Source organism: Neophocaena asiaeorientalis, unplaced genomic scaffold (assembly GCF_003031525.2).
Source record: "Neophocaena asiaeorientalis asiaeorientalis breed wild unplaced genomic scaffold, Neophocaena_asiaeorientalis_V1.1 scaffold85, whole genome shotgun sequence".
Classification (NCBI taxonomy): Eukaryota; Metazoa; Chordata; class Mammalia; order Artiodactyla; family Phocoenidae; genus Neophocaena; species Neophocaena asiaeorientalis.
In genome coordinates, this window is record NW_020174301.1 from 5,857,308 (window position 1) to 5,876,651 (window position 19,344).

The 19,344-nt window shown below is 35.7% G+C and overlaps 1 protein-coding gene across 1 annotated transcript in view; it reads left to right on the forward strand.

The window, feature by feature from the left end:
* ATRNL1 (attractin like 1) overlaps positions 1-19,344 on the forward strand; it is a 675,777-nt gene that overhangs the window by 272,267 nt on the left and 384,166 nt on the right. Inside the window, exon 25 of the mRNA XM_024756087.1 lies at positions 5,719-5,780. Within this exon, the coding sequence (XP_024611855.1) occupies positions 5,719-5,780 (62 nt within the window). The remainder of the gene's footprint in view (positions 1-5,718; positions 5,781-19,344) is intronic.

Here is a 19,344-nt window from a genome sequence, read left to right on the forward strand (position 1 = left end):
TAATATAGAAAATAGGATACTTTTAATGGTTTTTTTCATTAGAATTACCAAGTTCTAAAACACTATATAATTTATAATTGTTATTACCGTTTCTGTCTACCTTGCCACAACCACTAAGAATCTTTTTTTCACTGATATATCCAAGAACCTGACATGGTGCCCGGAATATAATCGATATTCAGTGAAATATTTGATGGATGAATACCTTGACACTCCAGAGAGAGAATATTGAGAGAGAATCTGCTTGAGTTAGTGTTTGCTTGGTCTTGTTCACCAATGCGACCAAATCTCCTTGTATCTGCCTTCCATTTTTATGCCTGTGCCTGACGACGGACTGTCTGACACAGTATCTTCCATAGGCTATCTCCTGTGGAACTTCCTATAGAAAGTCTCAGGTAGAGAAACATTTAAAAAGATTTGCACAACACATTGTAATGCTGACTTTCCATTTGAACAACCAATATCAAATCCTGTTTAGCTTGAGTCCCCAGAGCCCAGATGGTATGCTAAGTATAGAGACTGCTTGTGCCATCTACATTTACTCTTGAGTACAATTATATTAACAGGTTAGTTACATATAGATAATACAATTAAAGTTTCAGAATGTTTTAGTGCTTTCGTTCATGATTGTAACTTGTAGATCCTTCACTTGACTGCTTTATTTACTCAGTTATTCTTTGGGAAAAATGCAAGACATTGTAGATACTTTCATTTGGGTCTATGTTTTGCTTACTTGCCTCAAAACATGATTTTTTTTTTCCAAGTTACTTAGCTATATGGACCCAGAAAGGGCAAGCAAACCATAATAAAATTCTGCAGTACCAGCTTGAATCATGTACTTTGCCAGTCTAAATTGACTTTAACACTGTTGGCTGTTCCCACTGTTTATGCATAACTTATCTTAAAAGGATGCAAAACCCTTTATAGGTTAAAGAATCAGAGTGATGATAATGATTTGCATTGACAGTATGCAAAGAAATTAGTGGCAAGACCCATATTTGAATATAGATGTATTTTTTCCTCCCCCCAAAATGTATCACTTGTTTTTTAAAGATGTCTTGGCTCTGTTCCTCTCCCCAGTTGGAACTTTTTTCCTTTGTTTCCATTTTCTCGCTCTGCTCAATTTTGATTTCACTTCCAACAGTTTTTCCTCAATATGGAGCCTGTCCTGGAATAGAGATTTGACTGGTTGCTTTTGAAAATTCATGTGGCCCAAGCTGTTCTAGCTCCTTTTGGAACTTCTCAAGGACCCTTTGCACTCATATGCTCTTGCACTAGGCAAAACCACTTACATTTTTACCTTCTGTATTCAGTGGGCCTGCCTGGTTCCAATGAATGCCTTTTGGATTTTCCTGTTGATTCCCTCTTCTTACTCCCTCACAGACCCTGGTACCATATGTGTCTGGTGTTGTGGTTTATCCGTACCTGCTCATGTTTCAGCATTCAAGAGGAGGATAATTTTTCATTTAACTTTGTTGAAATTGTTTTCTATGTATTTTCTTTCTGCAGTTTACCTGCCATAGATAGGTAGGTAGGTAGGTAGGCATTCAAGAGGAGGATACTTTTTCATTTAACTTTGTTGAAATTGTTTTCTATATTTTCTTTCTGCAGTTTACCTGCCATAGATAGGTAGGTAGGTAGGTAGATAGATAGATAGATACTGAGCTTTTTTTTTAATGTGGAAACTCAGGGATATTAAGATACTATGCTACCACTGGCACTGTCCACCTAGAACTCGGCCTCACAGATTATATTTCTTAATTTCCAAATAGTTAACTTGTTTTGATTATATCCAAAATTATAGTTTTAATTTTGATTTTAATCTGATAATATAGTACATAAAGTCACTACCATTTGGAATTTTTAAGTGGTTTCTCTCATAATGTACACTTGTCTACTTTTCTACATGCTCTGTGGATTTAACAAAAGATTTGTTTTCCTGTTTTATTTGCTCCTGATTCTTTCTGCTCTGTTTTTAACAGACCTTTCTGGAAGTTTAGTCTGTAGTTGCTGTCTGTACTGCCTCACATTACATACTCGTCTTATGTTCTCTGTTTAGATTAACATTCCCACCCCTTCACTGAAAGTGCATTTGTTTGTTACCCATGAAGTTGATGTTGTCAAATGTAATGGTCATAGTCCCATCCTCATCTTACTCAACCGACAAAACCAGCCACTACTTTCCTCTTGCAAGATTCCTTTCCCTTGGCATCCTTGACACAATACTCTCCTGGTTTCCTCCTACTTAATTGTTCACTTTTTTGTTGTTGTTGTTAGCTCTAATAATGCGGTGGCCCTGAACATCCTCTTAGAAGTTTTAAGTGAGTCATATCCAATCTTCACCAAGCCTTCTCACCTTTCACTCTAAATTATGTGCCCATCAACTTGGTTTTGCCTCCATGGCTACTACTCTTCTGCAAGCTACTATCATGTCATAACTAGGAAAATCGAATGTCCCTGCTTTCCTCTATCATCTCTTTCCCACCCAGCAGCCAGAATGATCTTTTTCTTGAGAGTTAGATCATGTCATTTCATGGCTCAGGCCTTATAATATGTCCCAAACTTTTGATCATGCCAAGGACCTAGGTGAATTAACCCCCGCTTGTCACTCTGAACTTATTTTTAACTTCTCTGCCCCTAGCTCACAGTACTCCAGCTCTTGTGACTTCAGTTTCTCAAACAGCTCTAGCCTAAGTGTACTATTCCCTAAGCCTGGAATCCTCTACTGACAGATCTTTGTGTGGCTTTACCATTCTTATTATTTGTGTGTCCAGCTCATATATCATGTCTTCAGTGAGGCTGCCCCTAACTGCCTAATCTCAACTAGCTACATATCCTTCCACTGCATCACATCACTTTGTTTTTCTTCAGAACACTTACCATTGTCGAAAATTATGATAATCCACTTATGAGTCTACCTGGTTATTTTTTGCCTCCTGCTATTGGGATGCAAACTCCAAGAGACCAGGGACTTTGTCCTATTTACAAGGTTGTCACCAGCTCCTAGAACAGAGCTTGCTTAAGCAATATTTCTTTGAATATTTCTTCATGATTTGAATGACTGAATAAATTAATTTTTGTGTGCTTTATCAGATAGGTTATTAAAGAGATATACATATTAAAATTTATTCTGTAATTATGTCATCTAATTCTCCTTATAAGTCCAGATATTGTGTTTTCACTTATTTGGCCTGTGTTTTTGGTGCATATAAGTTTATAATTTTTATTCATTTTTTGTGCCTTGTACATTTTATTTGACCAGATTTTGATTTTGAATTTCACTTTGCTATTGATATTATCCTTCATGCCTTCATTGTTGTTGTTTCTAAGAGCCAATTTTTTTTTCACAATCCTTTATATTTTGGATATAAGTGTGTCACTGCTATAGATGTGCTTTCTATAAAAAACATAAAGCTAAATTATGCTTTTTAATGTGCTATGGAAATCTCTCTCGTTTGGTGAGGATTCAGACTGTTCACATTTAGTGCAATTGCTTCTATATACTTTATCTTATTCCTTAATTTTTTTATTTTATGTTATATGTATTATTTTTTTTTCTTTTCTCTTTTCCATACATTTGCTAATTTATTCAAGCCTTTATTGAAGTCCTTTTTCTTCTTTTTCATTTAGCTATTTCTCAACACGGTCTAAGTTTACCTTCCTATTCCAATTTATCTTAAACCAATTTCATTGACTATGATTTCAAAATAATTATCCTTTTGAAGATTATCCAGTTCTCAATTGCTGTGTTCAGAATCATCTTTCCATGGATTTAAGTTACTGTTGACAATATTGTTTGATAAGCTCTGTTTCTAATATACTCTCATGGACAGTACCTGGAGAGAAAACTCATCTGTATCTTTTCCATTTTAAAAGATGTTTTTTCTTAAATCTTTTAAAACATTTTCACCTAGAATCAATCTCCTACAGCAATTGTCTTTCCTCATTGTCTGTATAAATGCTCTGTAATTATTCAAATGCTTAGAAGCTTTTTGGAAATGAATGTTATTATATTTAAGCTTTCATGTATATACCAAAAATTTAACCATTTTCTCGACTGGCTGTAATTCTTTATTTTATATAAGAAACAATATTTCTTATTTTAGAATGCCATTTCAATTCCTTGCCCTGAAAGCTGGGACAATTGTGAGACTCATTTCCTTTCTTTTCCTTCACTCATGAATTATATCCTCCTCTGTGTTTTGTCTAATGTCTGAATATGGTTTTTCCATACATTTTGTACAGTTTTCTAGTTCTGTAAGAAAAGAGAAAAATCTCATCCTTGTTAGTCCATTTTCACTGGAAGTGGAAAGTGTATTACATGTTTTTGAAAATTTTTCATAAAAGATTATTAAAGGAGAAGATTTCAAGAACTTAATTGTTTAGCTTCAGCTATCTGGGAAAATTCACTTATGTTGACCAGCTCCTTTATACATGATGTAAAAGTATAATATTTACTGTATTATACTATATACCAGATATTATGGCAATAATTTTATTTCTATTAATTGAGTTAGTCTTTTCTCTAACACATGAGGTAGATGCTCTTATTATTGCCATTCACATATGGGACAAAAATAGGTTAAATAGTTTTCTAAAATATTTACATCTAGCAAGTGAAAAAGTTGGATTTTCTCTATTTCTGTATCTAAATAGATATTCTCTATTCAGATGCTACATTATTGACTAGTACACTATATAATACTTCCTCAAGAAACGTGTTACAGTTTGATCTCTATAATGTTAACAAAAGTGGAGAACAATTTTAGCTTATTGATTTATTTCTCCTCTCAAAATTCATTAACATGAAAATATAAACTGCGGTGATGTATTTTATTCTTGCAGGGGTTTATAACAAAATAGTTGTATGCAGCTTCCCTAGACAAGAATATACAAGAAAAACTATTTCCCTCAGTTTCCTTAATACAGTTGAAATTAAGTTTTTCGGCACACAAGCAATTATCAATTGTATTGATAGAAAAATGTGATAATTATTAGATGAAGAAACTCATTTGCATGTTTTAGTTAGGCACGTTTAATATGTCATAGGATTTCACATGAAAGTCTTAGCATGCATTACTGAAGTAATTTTATAATAGTTTTCTTTTTTTTCACATCTTTATTGGAGCATAATTGCTTTACAATGTTGTGTTAGTTTCTGCTGTACAACGAAGTGAATCAGCTATATGTATACATATATCCCCGTATCCCCTCCCTTTTGAGCCTCCCTCCCACCCTCCTTATCCCACCCCTCTAGGTCATCCAGAGCATGGAGTTGATCTCCCTGTGCTATGCAGCAGCTTCCCACTAGCCATCCACTTTACATTTGGTAGTGTATACATGTCAGTGCTACTCTCTCACTTCATCCCAGCTTCCCTCCCCGCCCCCGCCACCTGTGTCCTCAAGTCTGTTCTCTACGTCTGCGTCTTTATTCCTGCCCTGCCACTAGGTTCATCAGTACCATTTTTTTAAGATTCCATATATAATAGTTTTCTTAAACCATTTAATGTTATAGCCTGTGTAAAGGTCATCAGCAGTTGGTTATATTAGGTGTTCTCAATGAAATTTTGATTCCAGCACATATGATTTATAATATGATGATCCAAATTTCTTGATGATTTAAAAATATTGTATTTACAAATGCCATGAAACATCACCACTTTGAAGAAGAGCATAGATTCAGTAAGTTTCAAACTTTCTTTTATTTTGATTTTTCAGATTGCATTCTCACAACACAATACAATCATGGATCTTGTGCAGTTTTTTGTCACCTTCTTCAGGTAATTTGCTTTTACTGACTTTGAATTTGTTAAACCTATGTTCTGATGTATGTTCTATCAATCTGTTAGGTAATTTATCAGTTCTTTAACCTTAAATATGATACAGTGTGTCTTGAATAGTTTTATGTACTTAAATATATACCACAGAGCAGAAGAAACATACTTGACATATACTTTTGCAAGTTTATTTTGCTGTAGTACTATTTAATAGCTAGTTGATTCAGTGGAAAGAGGATGATAACCCTGTGTTCCCCTGTCATATAAGTAATTAAAGCCTGTTTTAATTAATAAAGTTAACAGTGCATTCACTGTACTGATTAGGTCCATCTCCTAGCATTGAAATCCATATCAATTCAATTATTTCTTGGATTTCTTAGGTAATTATTATATGTGCTTAGCAATGTGATGAAATCTGTAGGGCATGAGAAGTATGTATTTTCTGCCCTCAGAGAGCTTATAATCTGAAAGTACTAAATATGACTTAGGATATAGCATAGTTTCCTGGAATATTAGTTATTTGAGATATTAACAGTAGGTTCATTAAAAAGTGTTACATAATTAAATACATTTGGAAAATGCTGTGTATACTGAAGTTAAATAGGGCTTTTTTGGTTTGTTTTTAACTGACATTACTTCTCAGAGTTGTTTTTTTTTTCTCACAGTTTTTAATATGTTAATTTGCAGTGTATCTTTCTAAAAGAGAGGGCGGAGTTTGTAGCATTTCTCAAAACCTAAAAGCTCTCTTCGTACAACATCTATTTTCATTTCCATGGGATGTAAATAAAGAAACGCTGGGCGAGGAGAAGCAGCTGCGTTTTAGTGGTAGAATATCTGTGTGACGGCACCTGAGATCACCTGGATTAGAAAGAATGTTATTTTTGTTAACATGATTATGAGGTGTACCGCTTATACTGGTCCACTAGGTGCCTTTGTGTAAATTAGACAATTGTGCCTCCTTCTGGCAGGCATAGCCCCACATCACAGCACACAACTTTACAAACAGTGCATGTAATTTTGACCTTCACTCACCAAGTTGTCTGGGCTGCGTTGAACAGCAAAGAACCTGTTAAACCAAATCCTTGACACAGATGATATGCCAAGCACTTTCCTCAACACCAAAGTAACCATTATTGGTTATCTTATAACGACACCATACAATCCTAATACCTTATCCACAGAAGTTAGCAAACATTTTCTGTAAAGAGCCAGTTAGTAAATATTTCAAGATTTGTGGGCTATAAGGTCTCTGTTGCATCTAAACAACTCTGCTGTTGTGGTGCTAAAGCAGCCTCAGCCAGTATGGAAACAAATCGGAGTGGCTATGTTCCAATAAACCTTTATTATAAAAACAGCTGCTAGGCTGAATTCTGCCTGTGGACATAATTTGCCCAACCCCTGATCTAACTTATGCCTGAATACCTTTAATGACAGGAAACACACCATCTCTTGAGATACCATTTTCTATCTTCAGATAACTAATTGTTCTTTATAATTGAGATGAAATCTGCCTCCCTGTAATAGCTCTTCTCATTTACCCATATGGGCCCATACATAGCAAGTCTAATCTCTCTCATCTCCATTTGCAGCCCTCTAGTTTTCTAAACTCTTTTCTCCAATTTACACATTCTCTGTTCGTTTATTCACTTCTTGTTGTCAAAATCCTTGCCATGTTGGTCACTTTGCTCTGAAAACAATCATGTTTGTCTTTGTCCCTTAAAAAGTATTAATTTCCAGAATTTAACGCTAAATCATATTTATCACTAACATGTGCAAAGACTATTCATACTTTAAATTTGTCCCTTAAAAATGAAATTTGAGGAAACAACTTTTTTTAAAATTAATTAATTTTTTTGGCTGTGTTGGGTCTTCGTTGCTGCGCATGGGCTTTCTCTTTAGTTGCAGCAGGCAGGGACTACTCTTCGCTGTGGTGTGAGGGCTGCTCATTGCGGTGGCTTCTCTTGTTGTGGAGCACAGGCTCTAGGTGCGCGGGCTTCAGTAGTTGTGGCACGTGGGCTCAGTAGTTGTGGCTCGCGGGCTCTAGAGCGCAGGCTCAGTAGTTGTGGTGCATGGGCTTAGTTGCTCTGCGGCATGTGGAATCCTCTTGGACCAGGGCTCGAACCCGTGTTCCCTGCATTGGCAGGCAGATTCTTAACCACTGCGCCACCAGGGAAGTTCCGAGGAAACATCTTAAATATATTTAACGTTCTCTGGTTTCGTACTTCTGAATATTAAGGGATATTAAGCCTATTAATTAGGTTACAATGTTTTTGGAAAAGTATTAGAAGTTGTAATTGAATGAGCCTTATTTAATGCATAAAAATAAAAGTTTTTGACAGAATAATGTGGATGTTAATATGGTAAAAAGGTTACTTTTGTGTAAAAATTCACAAAGCTGAATATATATGTAAATTATTTAAATGTTTAGGGTTTTATTTTAAGCTTTTGAATTTGTGTGCATGTTTAAGTTCAATAACTCTTTTATTAAGTAAAAGAAAGGTAGTGTTAATGTGTACCATGTCTTAGAGATGATCCTATTTATTATGTTGTCATCATGGACAAAGTAATATAAAATATTCTAAGCATCATGTGAGATAAAGTATATTTAATGGGTTTTTTATCATTTAAATTTTTCTCAGTATTAAAATGTAAATTAGACAGTTTTCTAATTGTCTCCTTGTTAAGAAAAGAAAATGCACAAATACTTTTAAGTTTATTATTTTTTTAAATAAAGCCACTGTTAAATTTTAAAGGAGAGTTTTAGGCAGGTCAGCATTTATGGACATCCTTCAATCAGGCCACTATTACTGCTATTGTTGTTTCTGAGTTATTGAAATAGCATAGGTGAATGTGTCAGCCTTTCAGTTTAGCCATGGTTTGATGGAGGCCAGTTCATAAACTTTGTGTCAGTTTTTTACTTTTATATTGGGCATAGTTCTGGTGGTAAACATAATTGAGTCAGTACTAGGAAGATCACTTATAGGCATAGCCTGGCTCTGATCTTAGCTTTCTGTGCCATCTTAAGTAGGTCACCTCGCATCTTTAAATCTCAGTCTTTTCATATCTAGAATTAAAGGATGTTGTTGTTAGAGTGTGTACTATAATATAGTGAATGATTAGAAAACTGAAAGGAATTATTTTAAAAATAAATACTTGTTTCTGGTATGTAAAATGGAAAAGTAAGTCTGTGTGAATCTGAATTTTAAAAGAATAAGCCTGGGGCTTCCCTGGTGGCTCAGTGGTTGGGAGTCCGCCTGCCGATGCAGGGGACACAGGTTCGTGCCCTGGTCCGGGAGGATCCCACATGCCGTGGAGTGGCTGTGCCCGTGGGCCATGACCGCTAAGCCTGCACGTCCGGAGCCTGTGCTCCGCAAGGGGAGAGGCCACAACAGTGAGAGGTCCACGTACCGCAAAAAAAAAAGAATAAGCCTGGTAAATTAAATGGAGATATATCAGGGACCACTGCCCCTATACCATTTAGATTTTTAATGGTGGTTCTAATTTTCACTGTCCCACTGGAATTACATAATGTTTTTGATTTACCATCTTGACCAGATGGCAGGTATTTTCAGAGGTTGCCACTTGATCTTTCCCACTATGATAGATCTTACCCCACAGGCCAGGGATGAAATGTAGGGGTTACTCTAATCACCTTGTACATAAATTCTAATTATACACTTGAGAAGTAGGGAAATTATCACTGGGTGGTTGCATAGACACAGTTGGCCCACTATGGTACAGAATTTAGCCAGAATTTCTTACCTGGACCCTGGAGATACCCCAAGTCTAACAAGGGTTCATGATGGTATTTTAGTCCTTGGGTATCTCTGTGATCTCTAACCCTGTGTCTTATAGTAATCAAAATATCTACTTACTCCTCTTGCACTGTGTACATACCCGTGTATATACCCAAATATACACAGGGCTCTTTGTAAAGGAATCATACACAGGTCCCTTTGGGGACCATTTTATACACTTTCCAAGATGTTTCAAAGTGTCTTTTCTTCTATGGACTCAGCCACCTATTCAGTGGGTTCTGGATTTGTAAATTAACTCATCTGGGAGCTGAGCAGAGGATCATGATTTTCTCTTGGCAACAACCCTCAGCCTTTGTTCCTCCATTCCTACTTACAACAAAAGTAAATGTTAAATAGCACCGTTGTTGGCTGCCCATCTATTTTGCCTCTCGAGATAGATACCATCCATTATTAATCATCCCACAGCTCGTTGTGGGCCAACACCCTTGTCTGCTCCTCCAGTCTTGTTGAACTTTATCCTCATTGTAGACTCTGGATTCTGTCAGTTAGGCACTGACCCTTGATCTTTTTTACTTTGGGGCCCCATCACTTAACACCTCCCTTTGTCACTGTCTCTCCTGTTGTCAGCTCTGGTCTGCGGAAGAAAGCCACCAGTGAACTTCTTAGTGAAGCTGGTGCCCCTTTCACCAGCAAATTTCTCATGGCCTTGGTGACTGGTACGTCCCATAGAAAGTAATCTACCGGCCTTACATAATACATCCATTCCGGTACATTTCCTCCTGTCAGCTTTTTTATTCTTTTCTCTTTCATCTTCTAGGGCAACTCAGGCATTTCCATTTCACTTTGCCTTGGCCAGTGCTTTTTCCAGGCTTATAAGAATCACTTCCTCATCAAGTTTTGCCCCATCCCCTGGAGTCCTCCATAGGGTATTATATCACCTGGTCCTGAGACTATGCACCAAAATTCATGAATTCTTGTTTATCCAGGCTTACATTCCATCCCCCCTTGATCAGATACCACCAAAATCCAATTCCTGACATGATCTCCTGGGTGCTGCCAGTACATGTTAGCCAATTCTTGCAGCTTGTTCAAGTATATAATCTTTTCCCTTTCTTTTCAGGCCAAGATGCATTATTCTGTCATTAAATTCAGTTATTAGTCTAGCAATCAGGAGAGGAGGTGGTGGCAGCCTTTAGGGGGGTGACCCTATTGTCTATTACTAGAAACGAGAGTTGTAGAACCAACATCCTCAAAACATCTATCTAGATAGTCCATTCTAGATATTCCTATCCCATATTTCAAGAGCTCCAGTTTTCCAACAGTGGCCGTTGTCTTTGCATAAGAGGACTGCTTTGGCTGAGCAATCTGTCATCTCTGGAGCTCTGCAGTTCTAACAATTAGATCATCAGTCTGCTGCTCATTCATACTGGCTCTTCCACTGTCAAGAGGTAAGGGCCTGATTTAAAGCTATAAAAGAGACTCTCTAGCTCGTATATTTAGCCTGTAATGTTTATTAGTGGCCTTCAGTCTCTCATTATCCCTCTGTAGGGTCAATACAAACATAGCAGTAGTCAGCCAACTCCACTCTCTTTTGAAAGCATTTTCCCCAGGTCACCACTGGTGAAATTTTTAGCAATTGAAGCCTTCTTCCAGGGACTGTCTGTGTCTCATCGAGCAACATGGATGGTTTCTCTTTAGCCTGCCAAATAGTGAGTGAACCAGTTACAAATCCCCATTTTACCTCCTGATTGCTCAGACCACAAGTCATCAGAGAAGTAGACCAAAATGGCATTAGCCATGCAGTAAACGCATTAGGGGGAACTCCTGTGAGGGAAAGAGCAAGGGAGAAGATGAGGGATCTTTTAGACCACGGTGTCAATCTGACCTTCGTGAAGTAGAGCAGGAAGAAAGGAAAGTTGAATGAAAGAGCCTGAAAGTTTGACAAGACCAATGGTGAGTCCTCGAGCCAAGCTCTGTATCCTAACAGAGGAGTTATGCATCTCTCAGGATTAGGCCTTCCTTACTATCACTGCCATGCTCAGTCATTGACTGAGAACAGCTCTCAGGAAGTGTGACCTCAGTGTGAATACAGTGGTGGATTGCCTTAATATTTTTCCACCTTAATATTATGTTTTTTAGTACAAACAAGTTAGAATTTTCAATTTTTCTTATGAATTTTTGTGGTTTTCCCTTCAATTTTTTTATTGTGGTAAAATACATATAATATAAAATTTGCCATCCTAACCATTTTTAAGTGAACAATTCAGTGATGTTAAGTACACTTACATTACTGTGCAGCTATTTATACTATCCATCTCCAGAACTCTTTTTATCTTGCAAAACTGCAACTCTATACACATTAAACAGTAACTCCCTATCTCCTCTTCCCCAGCCACTGACAACCACCATTCTGCTTTCTGTCTGCATGATCTTTACTACTCTAGGTATCTTATATAAGTGATGTCATATAATTTTTGTACTTTTGTGACTGGCTTATTTCACTTAGCATGATGTTCTCAAAGCTCAACCATGTTGTGATATATGTCAGGATTTCTTTTCTTTTAAGACTGAGTAATATTCCATTGTATGTGTATACCACATTTTGTTTATCTATTCATCTGTTTATGGGCACTTGAGTTGCTTCCATGTTTTAGCTATTGTAAGTAATGCTTCTATGAACATGAGTGCACAAATACGTATTCAAGGTTTTGCTTTCAATTCTTTTGGATATATTCCCAGAAGAGAAATTCCTAGGTCATATGGTAATTCTATTTTTAATTTTCTTTTAAGAACCTCCATACTGTTTTCCATAGCAGTTGTGCCGTTTGCATTCTCACCAGCAGTGCACAAGGATTGCAGTTTTTCCATATTCTCACCAACACTTGTAATTTTCTTTTTTCCTTTTCTTTTTCCTTTCTTTTTTTTTTTTTATTTTTTGATTGTAGCCATCCCAGAGGGTGCAACTTGGTATCTCATTGTGGTTTTGATGTACATTTCTTTAACTATTAGTGCTGATAAGCACTTTTTCACATGCTTATTTGCCATTCATATATCTTCTTTGTAGAAATGTCTGTTTAAGTCTTTTGTCCATTTTTATGCCAGTGTCACACTGTCTTGATTACTGTAGCTTTGTAGTAAATTTTGAAATCAAGAAGTGTGGGTCCTCCATCTTTGCTCTTTTTCAAGATTTTTTGGGCTACTTGGGGTCCCTTGAGGTACTAAAATTCATATGGATATGGAAATAATCATGTGAGTTTTTCCCCTTCTTTTTGTTAATATGGAGTATTAGATTTAGGCTTTTCATATGTAAGACCATCCTTGCATTCCAGGAATAAATCGTTCTTGGTCATAGTATATAATTCTTCTAACAAAAATGTCCCCTTTTCAGCATCATTGTTCAAAAAGGATATTAGTACTTTTCTTTTTTTGTGTCTTTGTCTGACTTTGGTATCAGGATAATGCTGGCCACATAGGATGACTTAGGGATTGTTTTCTACTCTTTAATGTTTGGAACAATTTGAGAAGGACTGGTATTAGTTCTTCTTGAAATGTTTAGTGGAATCAATCAGTGAAGCCATCAGGTCCCAGGCTTTTCTTTGTCAGGAGATTTTTGATTCAATCTCCTTACTAGTCATAGTTCTATTCAGTCCTTCTATTTTTTCATGATTCAGTCTTGGTAGGTTTTGTGTTTCTAGGAATTTGTCCATTTCGTCTAGGTTATACAATTTGTGTACAGTTATTCATAGTACACTCTAATAAATCCCATTTATTATCATAGGATCAGTAGTAATATCTATACTATATTTATTTTTAGTAAGTTGAATCTTCTCTCTTTCTTTTTTCCTTAGTAAATCGAGCCAAAGGTTTGTCAATTTTGTTGATTGGTTTGAAGAACCAACTGTTGGTTTTGTTGATTTTTCTCTCTTATTTTACTATTTTCTATTTCATTTATCTGTTTTAATCTTTATTACAATATTTCCTTCCTTCTGCTAACTTTGGGTTTAGTTCTTTTTCTAGTTCCTTAAGTTTAATGTCAGGTTGTTGGTTTGAGATCTTTCTTGTTTTTCAATGTAAACATTTATAGTTAAACATTTCCTCCTTAGCACTGCTTTTACTGCATCCCATCAGTTTTATTATGTTCTGTTTCATTTTCATTTGTCTCTAAGTACTTTCTAATTTCCCTTGTGATTTCTTCTATGAGCTGTTGGTTGTTCAAGAGTATGTTGTTTCATTTCCCCAAATTTGTGAGTTTTCCAGGTTTTCTTCTGTTATTGATTTCTGACTTTATTCTGCTGTAGTTAAAGGAGATACTTTTCATGATATCTATTTTTTTTAATTTATTGAGAAAATTTTTGACCTAAAATGTGGTATATCCCAGACAATATCTCATGTGCACTTGAGAAGAATGTGTATCCTGTTGTTGGGAATAGTGTTTTACATATGTCCTTTGAATGTAGTTGGTTTATTGTGTTGTTCGAATCCTCTGTTTCCTTACTTATGTTTGTCTGGTGTTCCTATCCATTATTAAGAGTGGAGTTGAATTGTTGTTTTAATCATTTTGAATTCTCTATGTCTTTCTTGAAATTTTTGTCTTAATTTATAACTTGTTTTATATAAACTTAGATATAATATAATTTTGTTAGAATTTCCATGGTAAATCTATTTTCATTTCTTTACTTTCAATATTTTTTATTTTACTAGATTTTAAATGTGTTTCACGTACACCACAAATATCTGGACATTGTTTATCCTGTTGTAATAATCTGAAAATCTCTGACTTTTAAAGAAACAGATTTAGTGAATTTCTATTTATTGCAATTGTTGTTGTATTTTAATTTTTTTCTCCATCTTTTCACCTTTTAAAATGCTTTCTCAAGCAATCTTTTTTTCTTCTCCCCTGCTTTCTATTAAATTGAATGTCCTTTTAATATTATTTAATTGTTTTTCCTTTTAGCAGTTTAGGAATTATACATTTCAAATTTTTTCTTTAATGATGCCCTTAAATTTTAACATGTATATTTTTCCTAACCAGTAATAATGTTAATCGGTGTCTTGTTTTACTCCTGAATCATATAAGAACACTAGAAAATTCGAAACTTTCACTTTTACATACAATTGTCTAATTTTAAATTCATTTTCTAATTTCTAATTTTATTTTTTAAAATAGCCTTATTGAGATATAATTCATATACAGTACAATTCACCCATTTAAAGTGCACAATTCAATAGCTCTGTAGCCATTATCACAGTCAATTTTAGAACATTTTCATCACCCCAAAAAGAAACTGTACACATTTGCAGTCACTTCCCATCCCTCTCCCACACCCTAAGTTTTAGACAATAACTAATCTAGTTCCTGTATATAGATTTTCCTATTCTGAACATTTTCATATACTAATTAAAGTCATACAGTATTTGTTCTTTTGTGACAAGCTTCTGTCACTTATCACAGTGTTTACAGGGTTTATCCATGATGTTGTATGTATCAGTATATCATTGCTTTTTATTGCTAAATACCATTCCGTTGTATGGATATGACACATTTTATTTCTCCTTTTTCAGTGATGGGCATTTGGGTGTTTTCCTCTTTTTGGCTCATGTGAATTATGCCACTATGAAGATTTGTGTCCATGTTTTTCTGTGGCGATAACGTTTTTATTTCTCTTGAGTATATACCTAGGAGTGGCATTGATGGGTCATATAGTAACTCTAGATTTAACATTGTGAGAAACTGGCAAACTATTTTCCAAAGAAGATGTGCCATTTTACATTCTCACCAGGAATGTATGAGGGTTCCAATTTCTCCATATTCTCAGTAACACTTCTTTTTATCTCTTTTTTATTATAGCCATCTTAGTGCATATAAAGTGCCAAAAGAGATGATGATGCTATTTTGGAGGATCCAGAAAGGATTTTAATTAATTAGAGGAATTTAAGGAATAGAAAAAGAAAGAAAAATTAGGAGTTAGGCAATTAAAAAACAAGAATAACCAAAGATGACCCTACAGAAGTGATCATGTGAGTGGGAAGAATAATGAAAAATAAGCACTGTGACCAAGATTTAGGGAAATGAAACAATGATGTTGTCCATGAAGATATTTCAAAAGAGAAAAAGGAAGGATGTAACTCCCTACAGGGAGAGAAGTAAACCGAAATCATTGGTAACAGAATGCCTACATCAAAGTGGCATATCCCAGAAGGAGTATGTGGTATAAAAAAAATTTTTTTAAATGGCGCAAGAACGAAGAACTCTGGGAAGAATGAAAAATAGAAGTCCTCCTTTTCAAAAGTGAGATTATGATAATGGCTATGTTAATAGAAATGAAGCCTTAAGATATAGATTTCTCTAAGTAGAAACCATAAATTACATCTTATTATACTGGAGGTTTCTTCAGGAATTCTCTCCCTGACTTTGCTGTAGAAGAAAACAGATATTTAGATCCCAACTCTTCTTTTAAACCAAAATATCAAATATAGCTCGAGTAAAATAGTAATTGCACAAAGTTTATTGCAACTTAGCTAAACCAGTGCTCCATGTCTAATTTTTAGTGCTGAAGTTTGGAACACTATAGACTGAAACTTAGTTCTTTCACTAACATATTGCCTAGTATACTTCAAAATCAACATATCCTAAATTAAACTTGCTGTCTTGGCAAACAGCTCTTTTTTCTAGTATTCTCTAGCTCAGTTACGGTTGCCACTATTAACCTAACTTCAATACCTGGGAATTAACTAAATACATTTCTCTTTCCTTAATCCCCTACATAAGCCCTGATTCTTCCTTCTGTCTATCAGTCTATTTTATTCAAAACAACCAAAGTGATTTTTTAACATAAATTGAATTATAAGAATCCATTGTTTAAAAGCTTCCTTTCACATTTATAATATAATTCAGACTAGACTTACAAGTTCCTCTGAAACCAGGCCAAATTATCTGCCTCCTCTCATATTATTCTCCACAAATTTATTATATTGCAGGCGCTTTTTCTTCGGAGGTATCTGGTTTATTTCTTGTTTGGTTTTGTTTTGTCTTTCATTCCTTTGTAAAATGTTTTAAAATTTACGTGCAGTAAAATTCCATTTGGGGGGATACAGCCATATGAATTCTAAAATATGTATGGTTTCTTTTATTTAAAAAAATTTTATTGGAGTATAGTTGATTTATAATGCTGTGTTAGTTTCTGCTGTACAGCAAAGTGAATCAGTTATACATATACATATATCCACTCTTTTTTAGATTCTTTTCGCATATAGGTCATTACAGAGTATTGAGTAGAGTTCCCTGTGCTATAGAATAGGTCCTTATTAGTTATCTGTTATATATATAGTAATGTGTATATGTCAATCCCAATCTCCCAGTTTGTCTCTCTCACCCTTCCTCCCCAGTAACCATAAGTTTGTTTTCTACATCTGTGACTCTTTATGCTTTGTAAATTAGTTCATTTGTACCTTTTTTTAGATTCCACATATAAGCGATATCATATGGTATTTGTCTTTCTCTGACTTACTTCACTTAGTATGATAATCTCTAGGTCCATCCATGTTGCTGCAAATGGCATTATTTCATTCTTTTTATGGCTGAGTAGTATTCCATTGTATATATGTACCACATCTTCTTTATCCAGTCCTCTGTTGATGGACACGTAGGTTGCTTCCATGTCTTGGCTATTATAAACAGGGCTGCAATGAACATTGGGGTGCATGTATCCTTTTGGATTATGGTTTTCTCCAGATGTATGTCCAATAGTGGGATTGCTGGATCATATGGTAGTTCTATTTTTAGTTTTTTAAGGAACCTCCATACTGTACTCCATAGTGGTTATATCAATTTACATTCCCACCACCAGTGCAAGAGGGTTACCTTTTCTCCACACCCTCTCCAGCATTTATTGTTTGTAGACTTTATGATGGTGGCCATTCTGACCTGTGTGAGGTGATACCTTATTGTAGTTTTGATTTGCATTTCTCTGATGATGAGTGATGTTGAGCATCTTTTCATGTGCTTTTTGGCCATCTGTATGTCTTCTTTGGAGAAATGTCTATTTAGATCTTCTGCCTATCTTATGATTGTGTTGTTCGTTTTTTTTGACATAGAGCTGCATGAGCTGTTTGTGTATTTTGGAGATTAATACCTTGTCAATTTCTTTCTTTGCAAATATTTTTCCTCATTCTGTGGGTTGTCTTTTCATTTTGTTTATGGTTTCTTTTGCTGTGCAGAAGCTTTTCAGTTTACTTAGGTCCCATTTGTTTATTTTATTTTTAAAATTTATTTTATTTATTTTTGACTGTGTTGGGTCTTCATTGCTGCCTGTGGGCTTTCTCTAGTTGCGGAGAGTGGGGGCTACTCTTCGTTGCGGTGTGTGGGCTTCTCACTGCAGTGGCTTCTCTTGTTGCGGAGCACAGGCTCTAGGTGTGCAAGCTTCAGTAGTTGTGGTGCGCGGGCTCTAGAGCACAGGCTCAGTAGTTGTGGCATACAGGTTTAGTTGCTCCACGGCATGTGGGATCTTCCTGCACCAGGGCTCAAAACTGTGTCCCCTGCATTGACAGGTGGGTTCTTTTTTTTTTTTTAACATCTTTATTGGAGTATAATTGCTTTACAATGGTGAGTTAGTTTCTGCTTTATAACAAAGTGAATCAGTTATACATATACATACGTCCCTATATCTCTTCCCTCTTGCATCTCCCTACCTCCCACCCTCCCTATCCCACCCCTCTAGGTGGTCACAAAGCACCAAGCTGATCTCCCGGTGCTATGTGGCTGCTTCCCACTAGCTATCTCTTTTACGTTTGGTAGTATATATATGTCCATGCCACTGTCTTACTTTGTCCCAGCATACCCTTCCCCCTCCCCGTATCCTCAAGTCCATTCTCTAGTAGGTCTGCCTCTTTATTCCCATCTTGCCCCTAGGTTCTTCTGACTATTTTTTTTCCTTCAGATTCCATATATATGTGTTAGCATACGGTATTTGTTTTTCTCTTTCTAACTTACTTCACTCTGTATGACAGTCTCTAGGCACATCCACCTCACTACAAATAACTCAGTTTCGTTCCTTTTTATGGCTGAGTAATATTCCATTGTATATGTATGCCACATCTTCTTTATGCATTCATCTGTTGATGGACACTTAACGTTGCTTCCATGTCCTGGCTATTGTAAATAGAGCTGCAATGAACATTTTGGTACATGACTCTTCTTGAATTACGGTTTTCTCAGGGTATATGCCCAGTAGTGGGATTGCTGGGTCGTATGGTAGTTCTATTTTTAGTTTTTTAAGGAACCTCCATACTGTTCTCCATAGTGGCTGTATCAATTTACATTCCCACCAACAGTGCAAGAGGGTTCCCTTTTCTCCACACTCTTGCCAGCATTTATTGTTTGTAGATTTTTTGATGATGGCCATTTTGACTGGTGTGAGATAATATCTCATTGTAGTTTTGATTTGCATTTCTCTAATGATTAATGATGTTGAGCATTCTTTTATGTGTTTGTTGGCAGTCTGTATATCTTCTTTGGAGAAATGTCTATTTAGGTTTTCTGCCCACTTTTGGATTGGGTTATTTATTTTTTTGACATTGAGCTGCATGAGTTGCTTATATGTTTCAGAGATTGATTCGTTGTCAGTTGCTTCATTTGCAAATATATTCTCCCAATCTGAGGGTTGCCTTTTCGTCTTGTTTATGGTTTCTTTTGCTGTGCAAAAGCTTTTAAGTTTCATTAGGTCCTATTTGTTTATTTTTGTTTTTATTTCCATTTCTCTAGGAGGTGGCTCAAAAAGGATCATGCTGTCATTTATGTCAGAGTGTTCTGC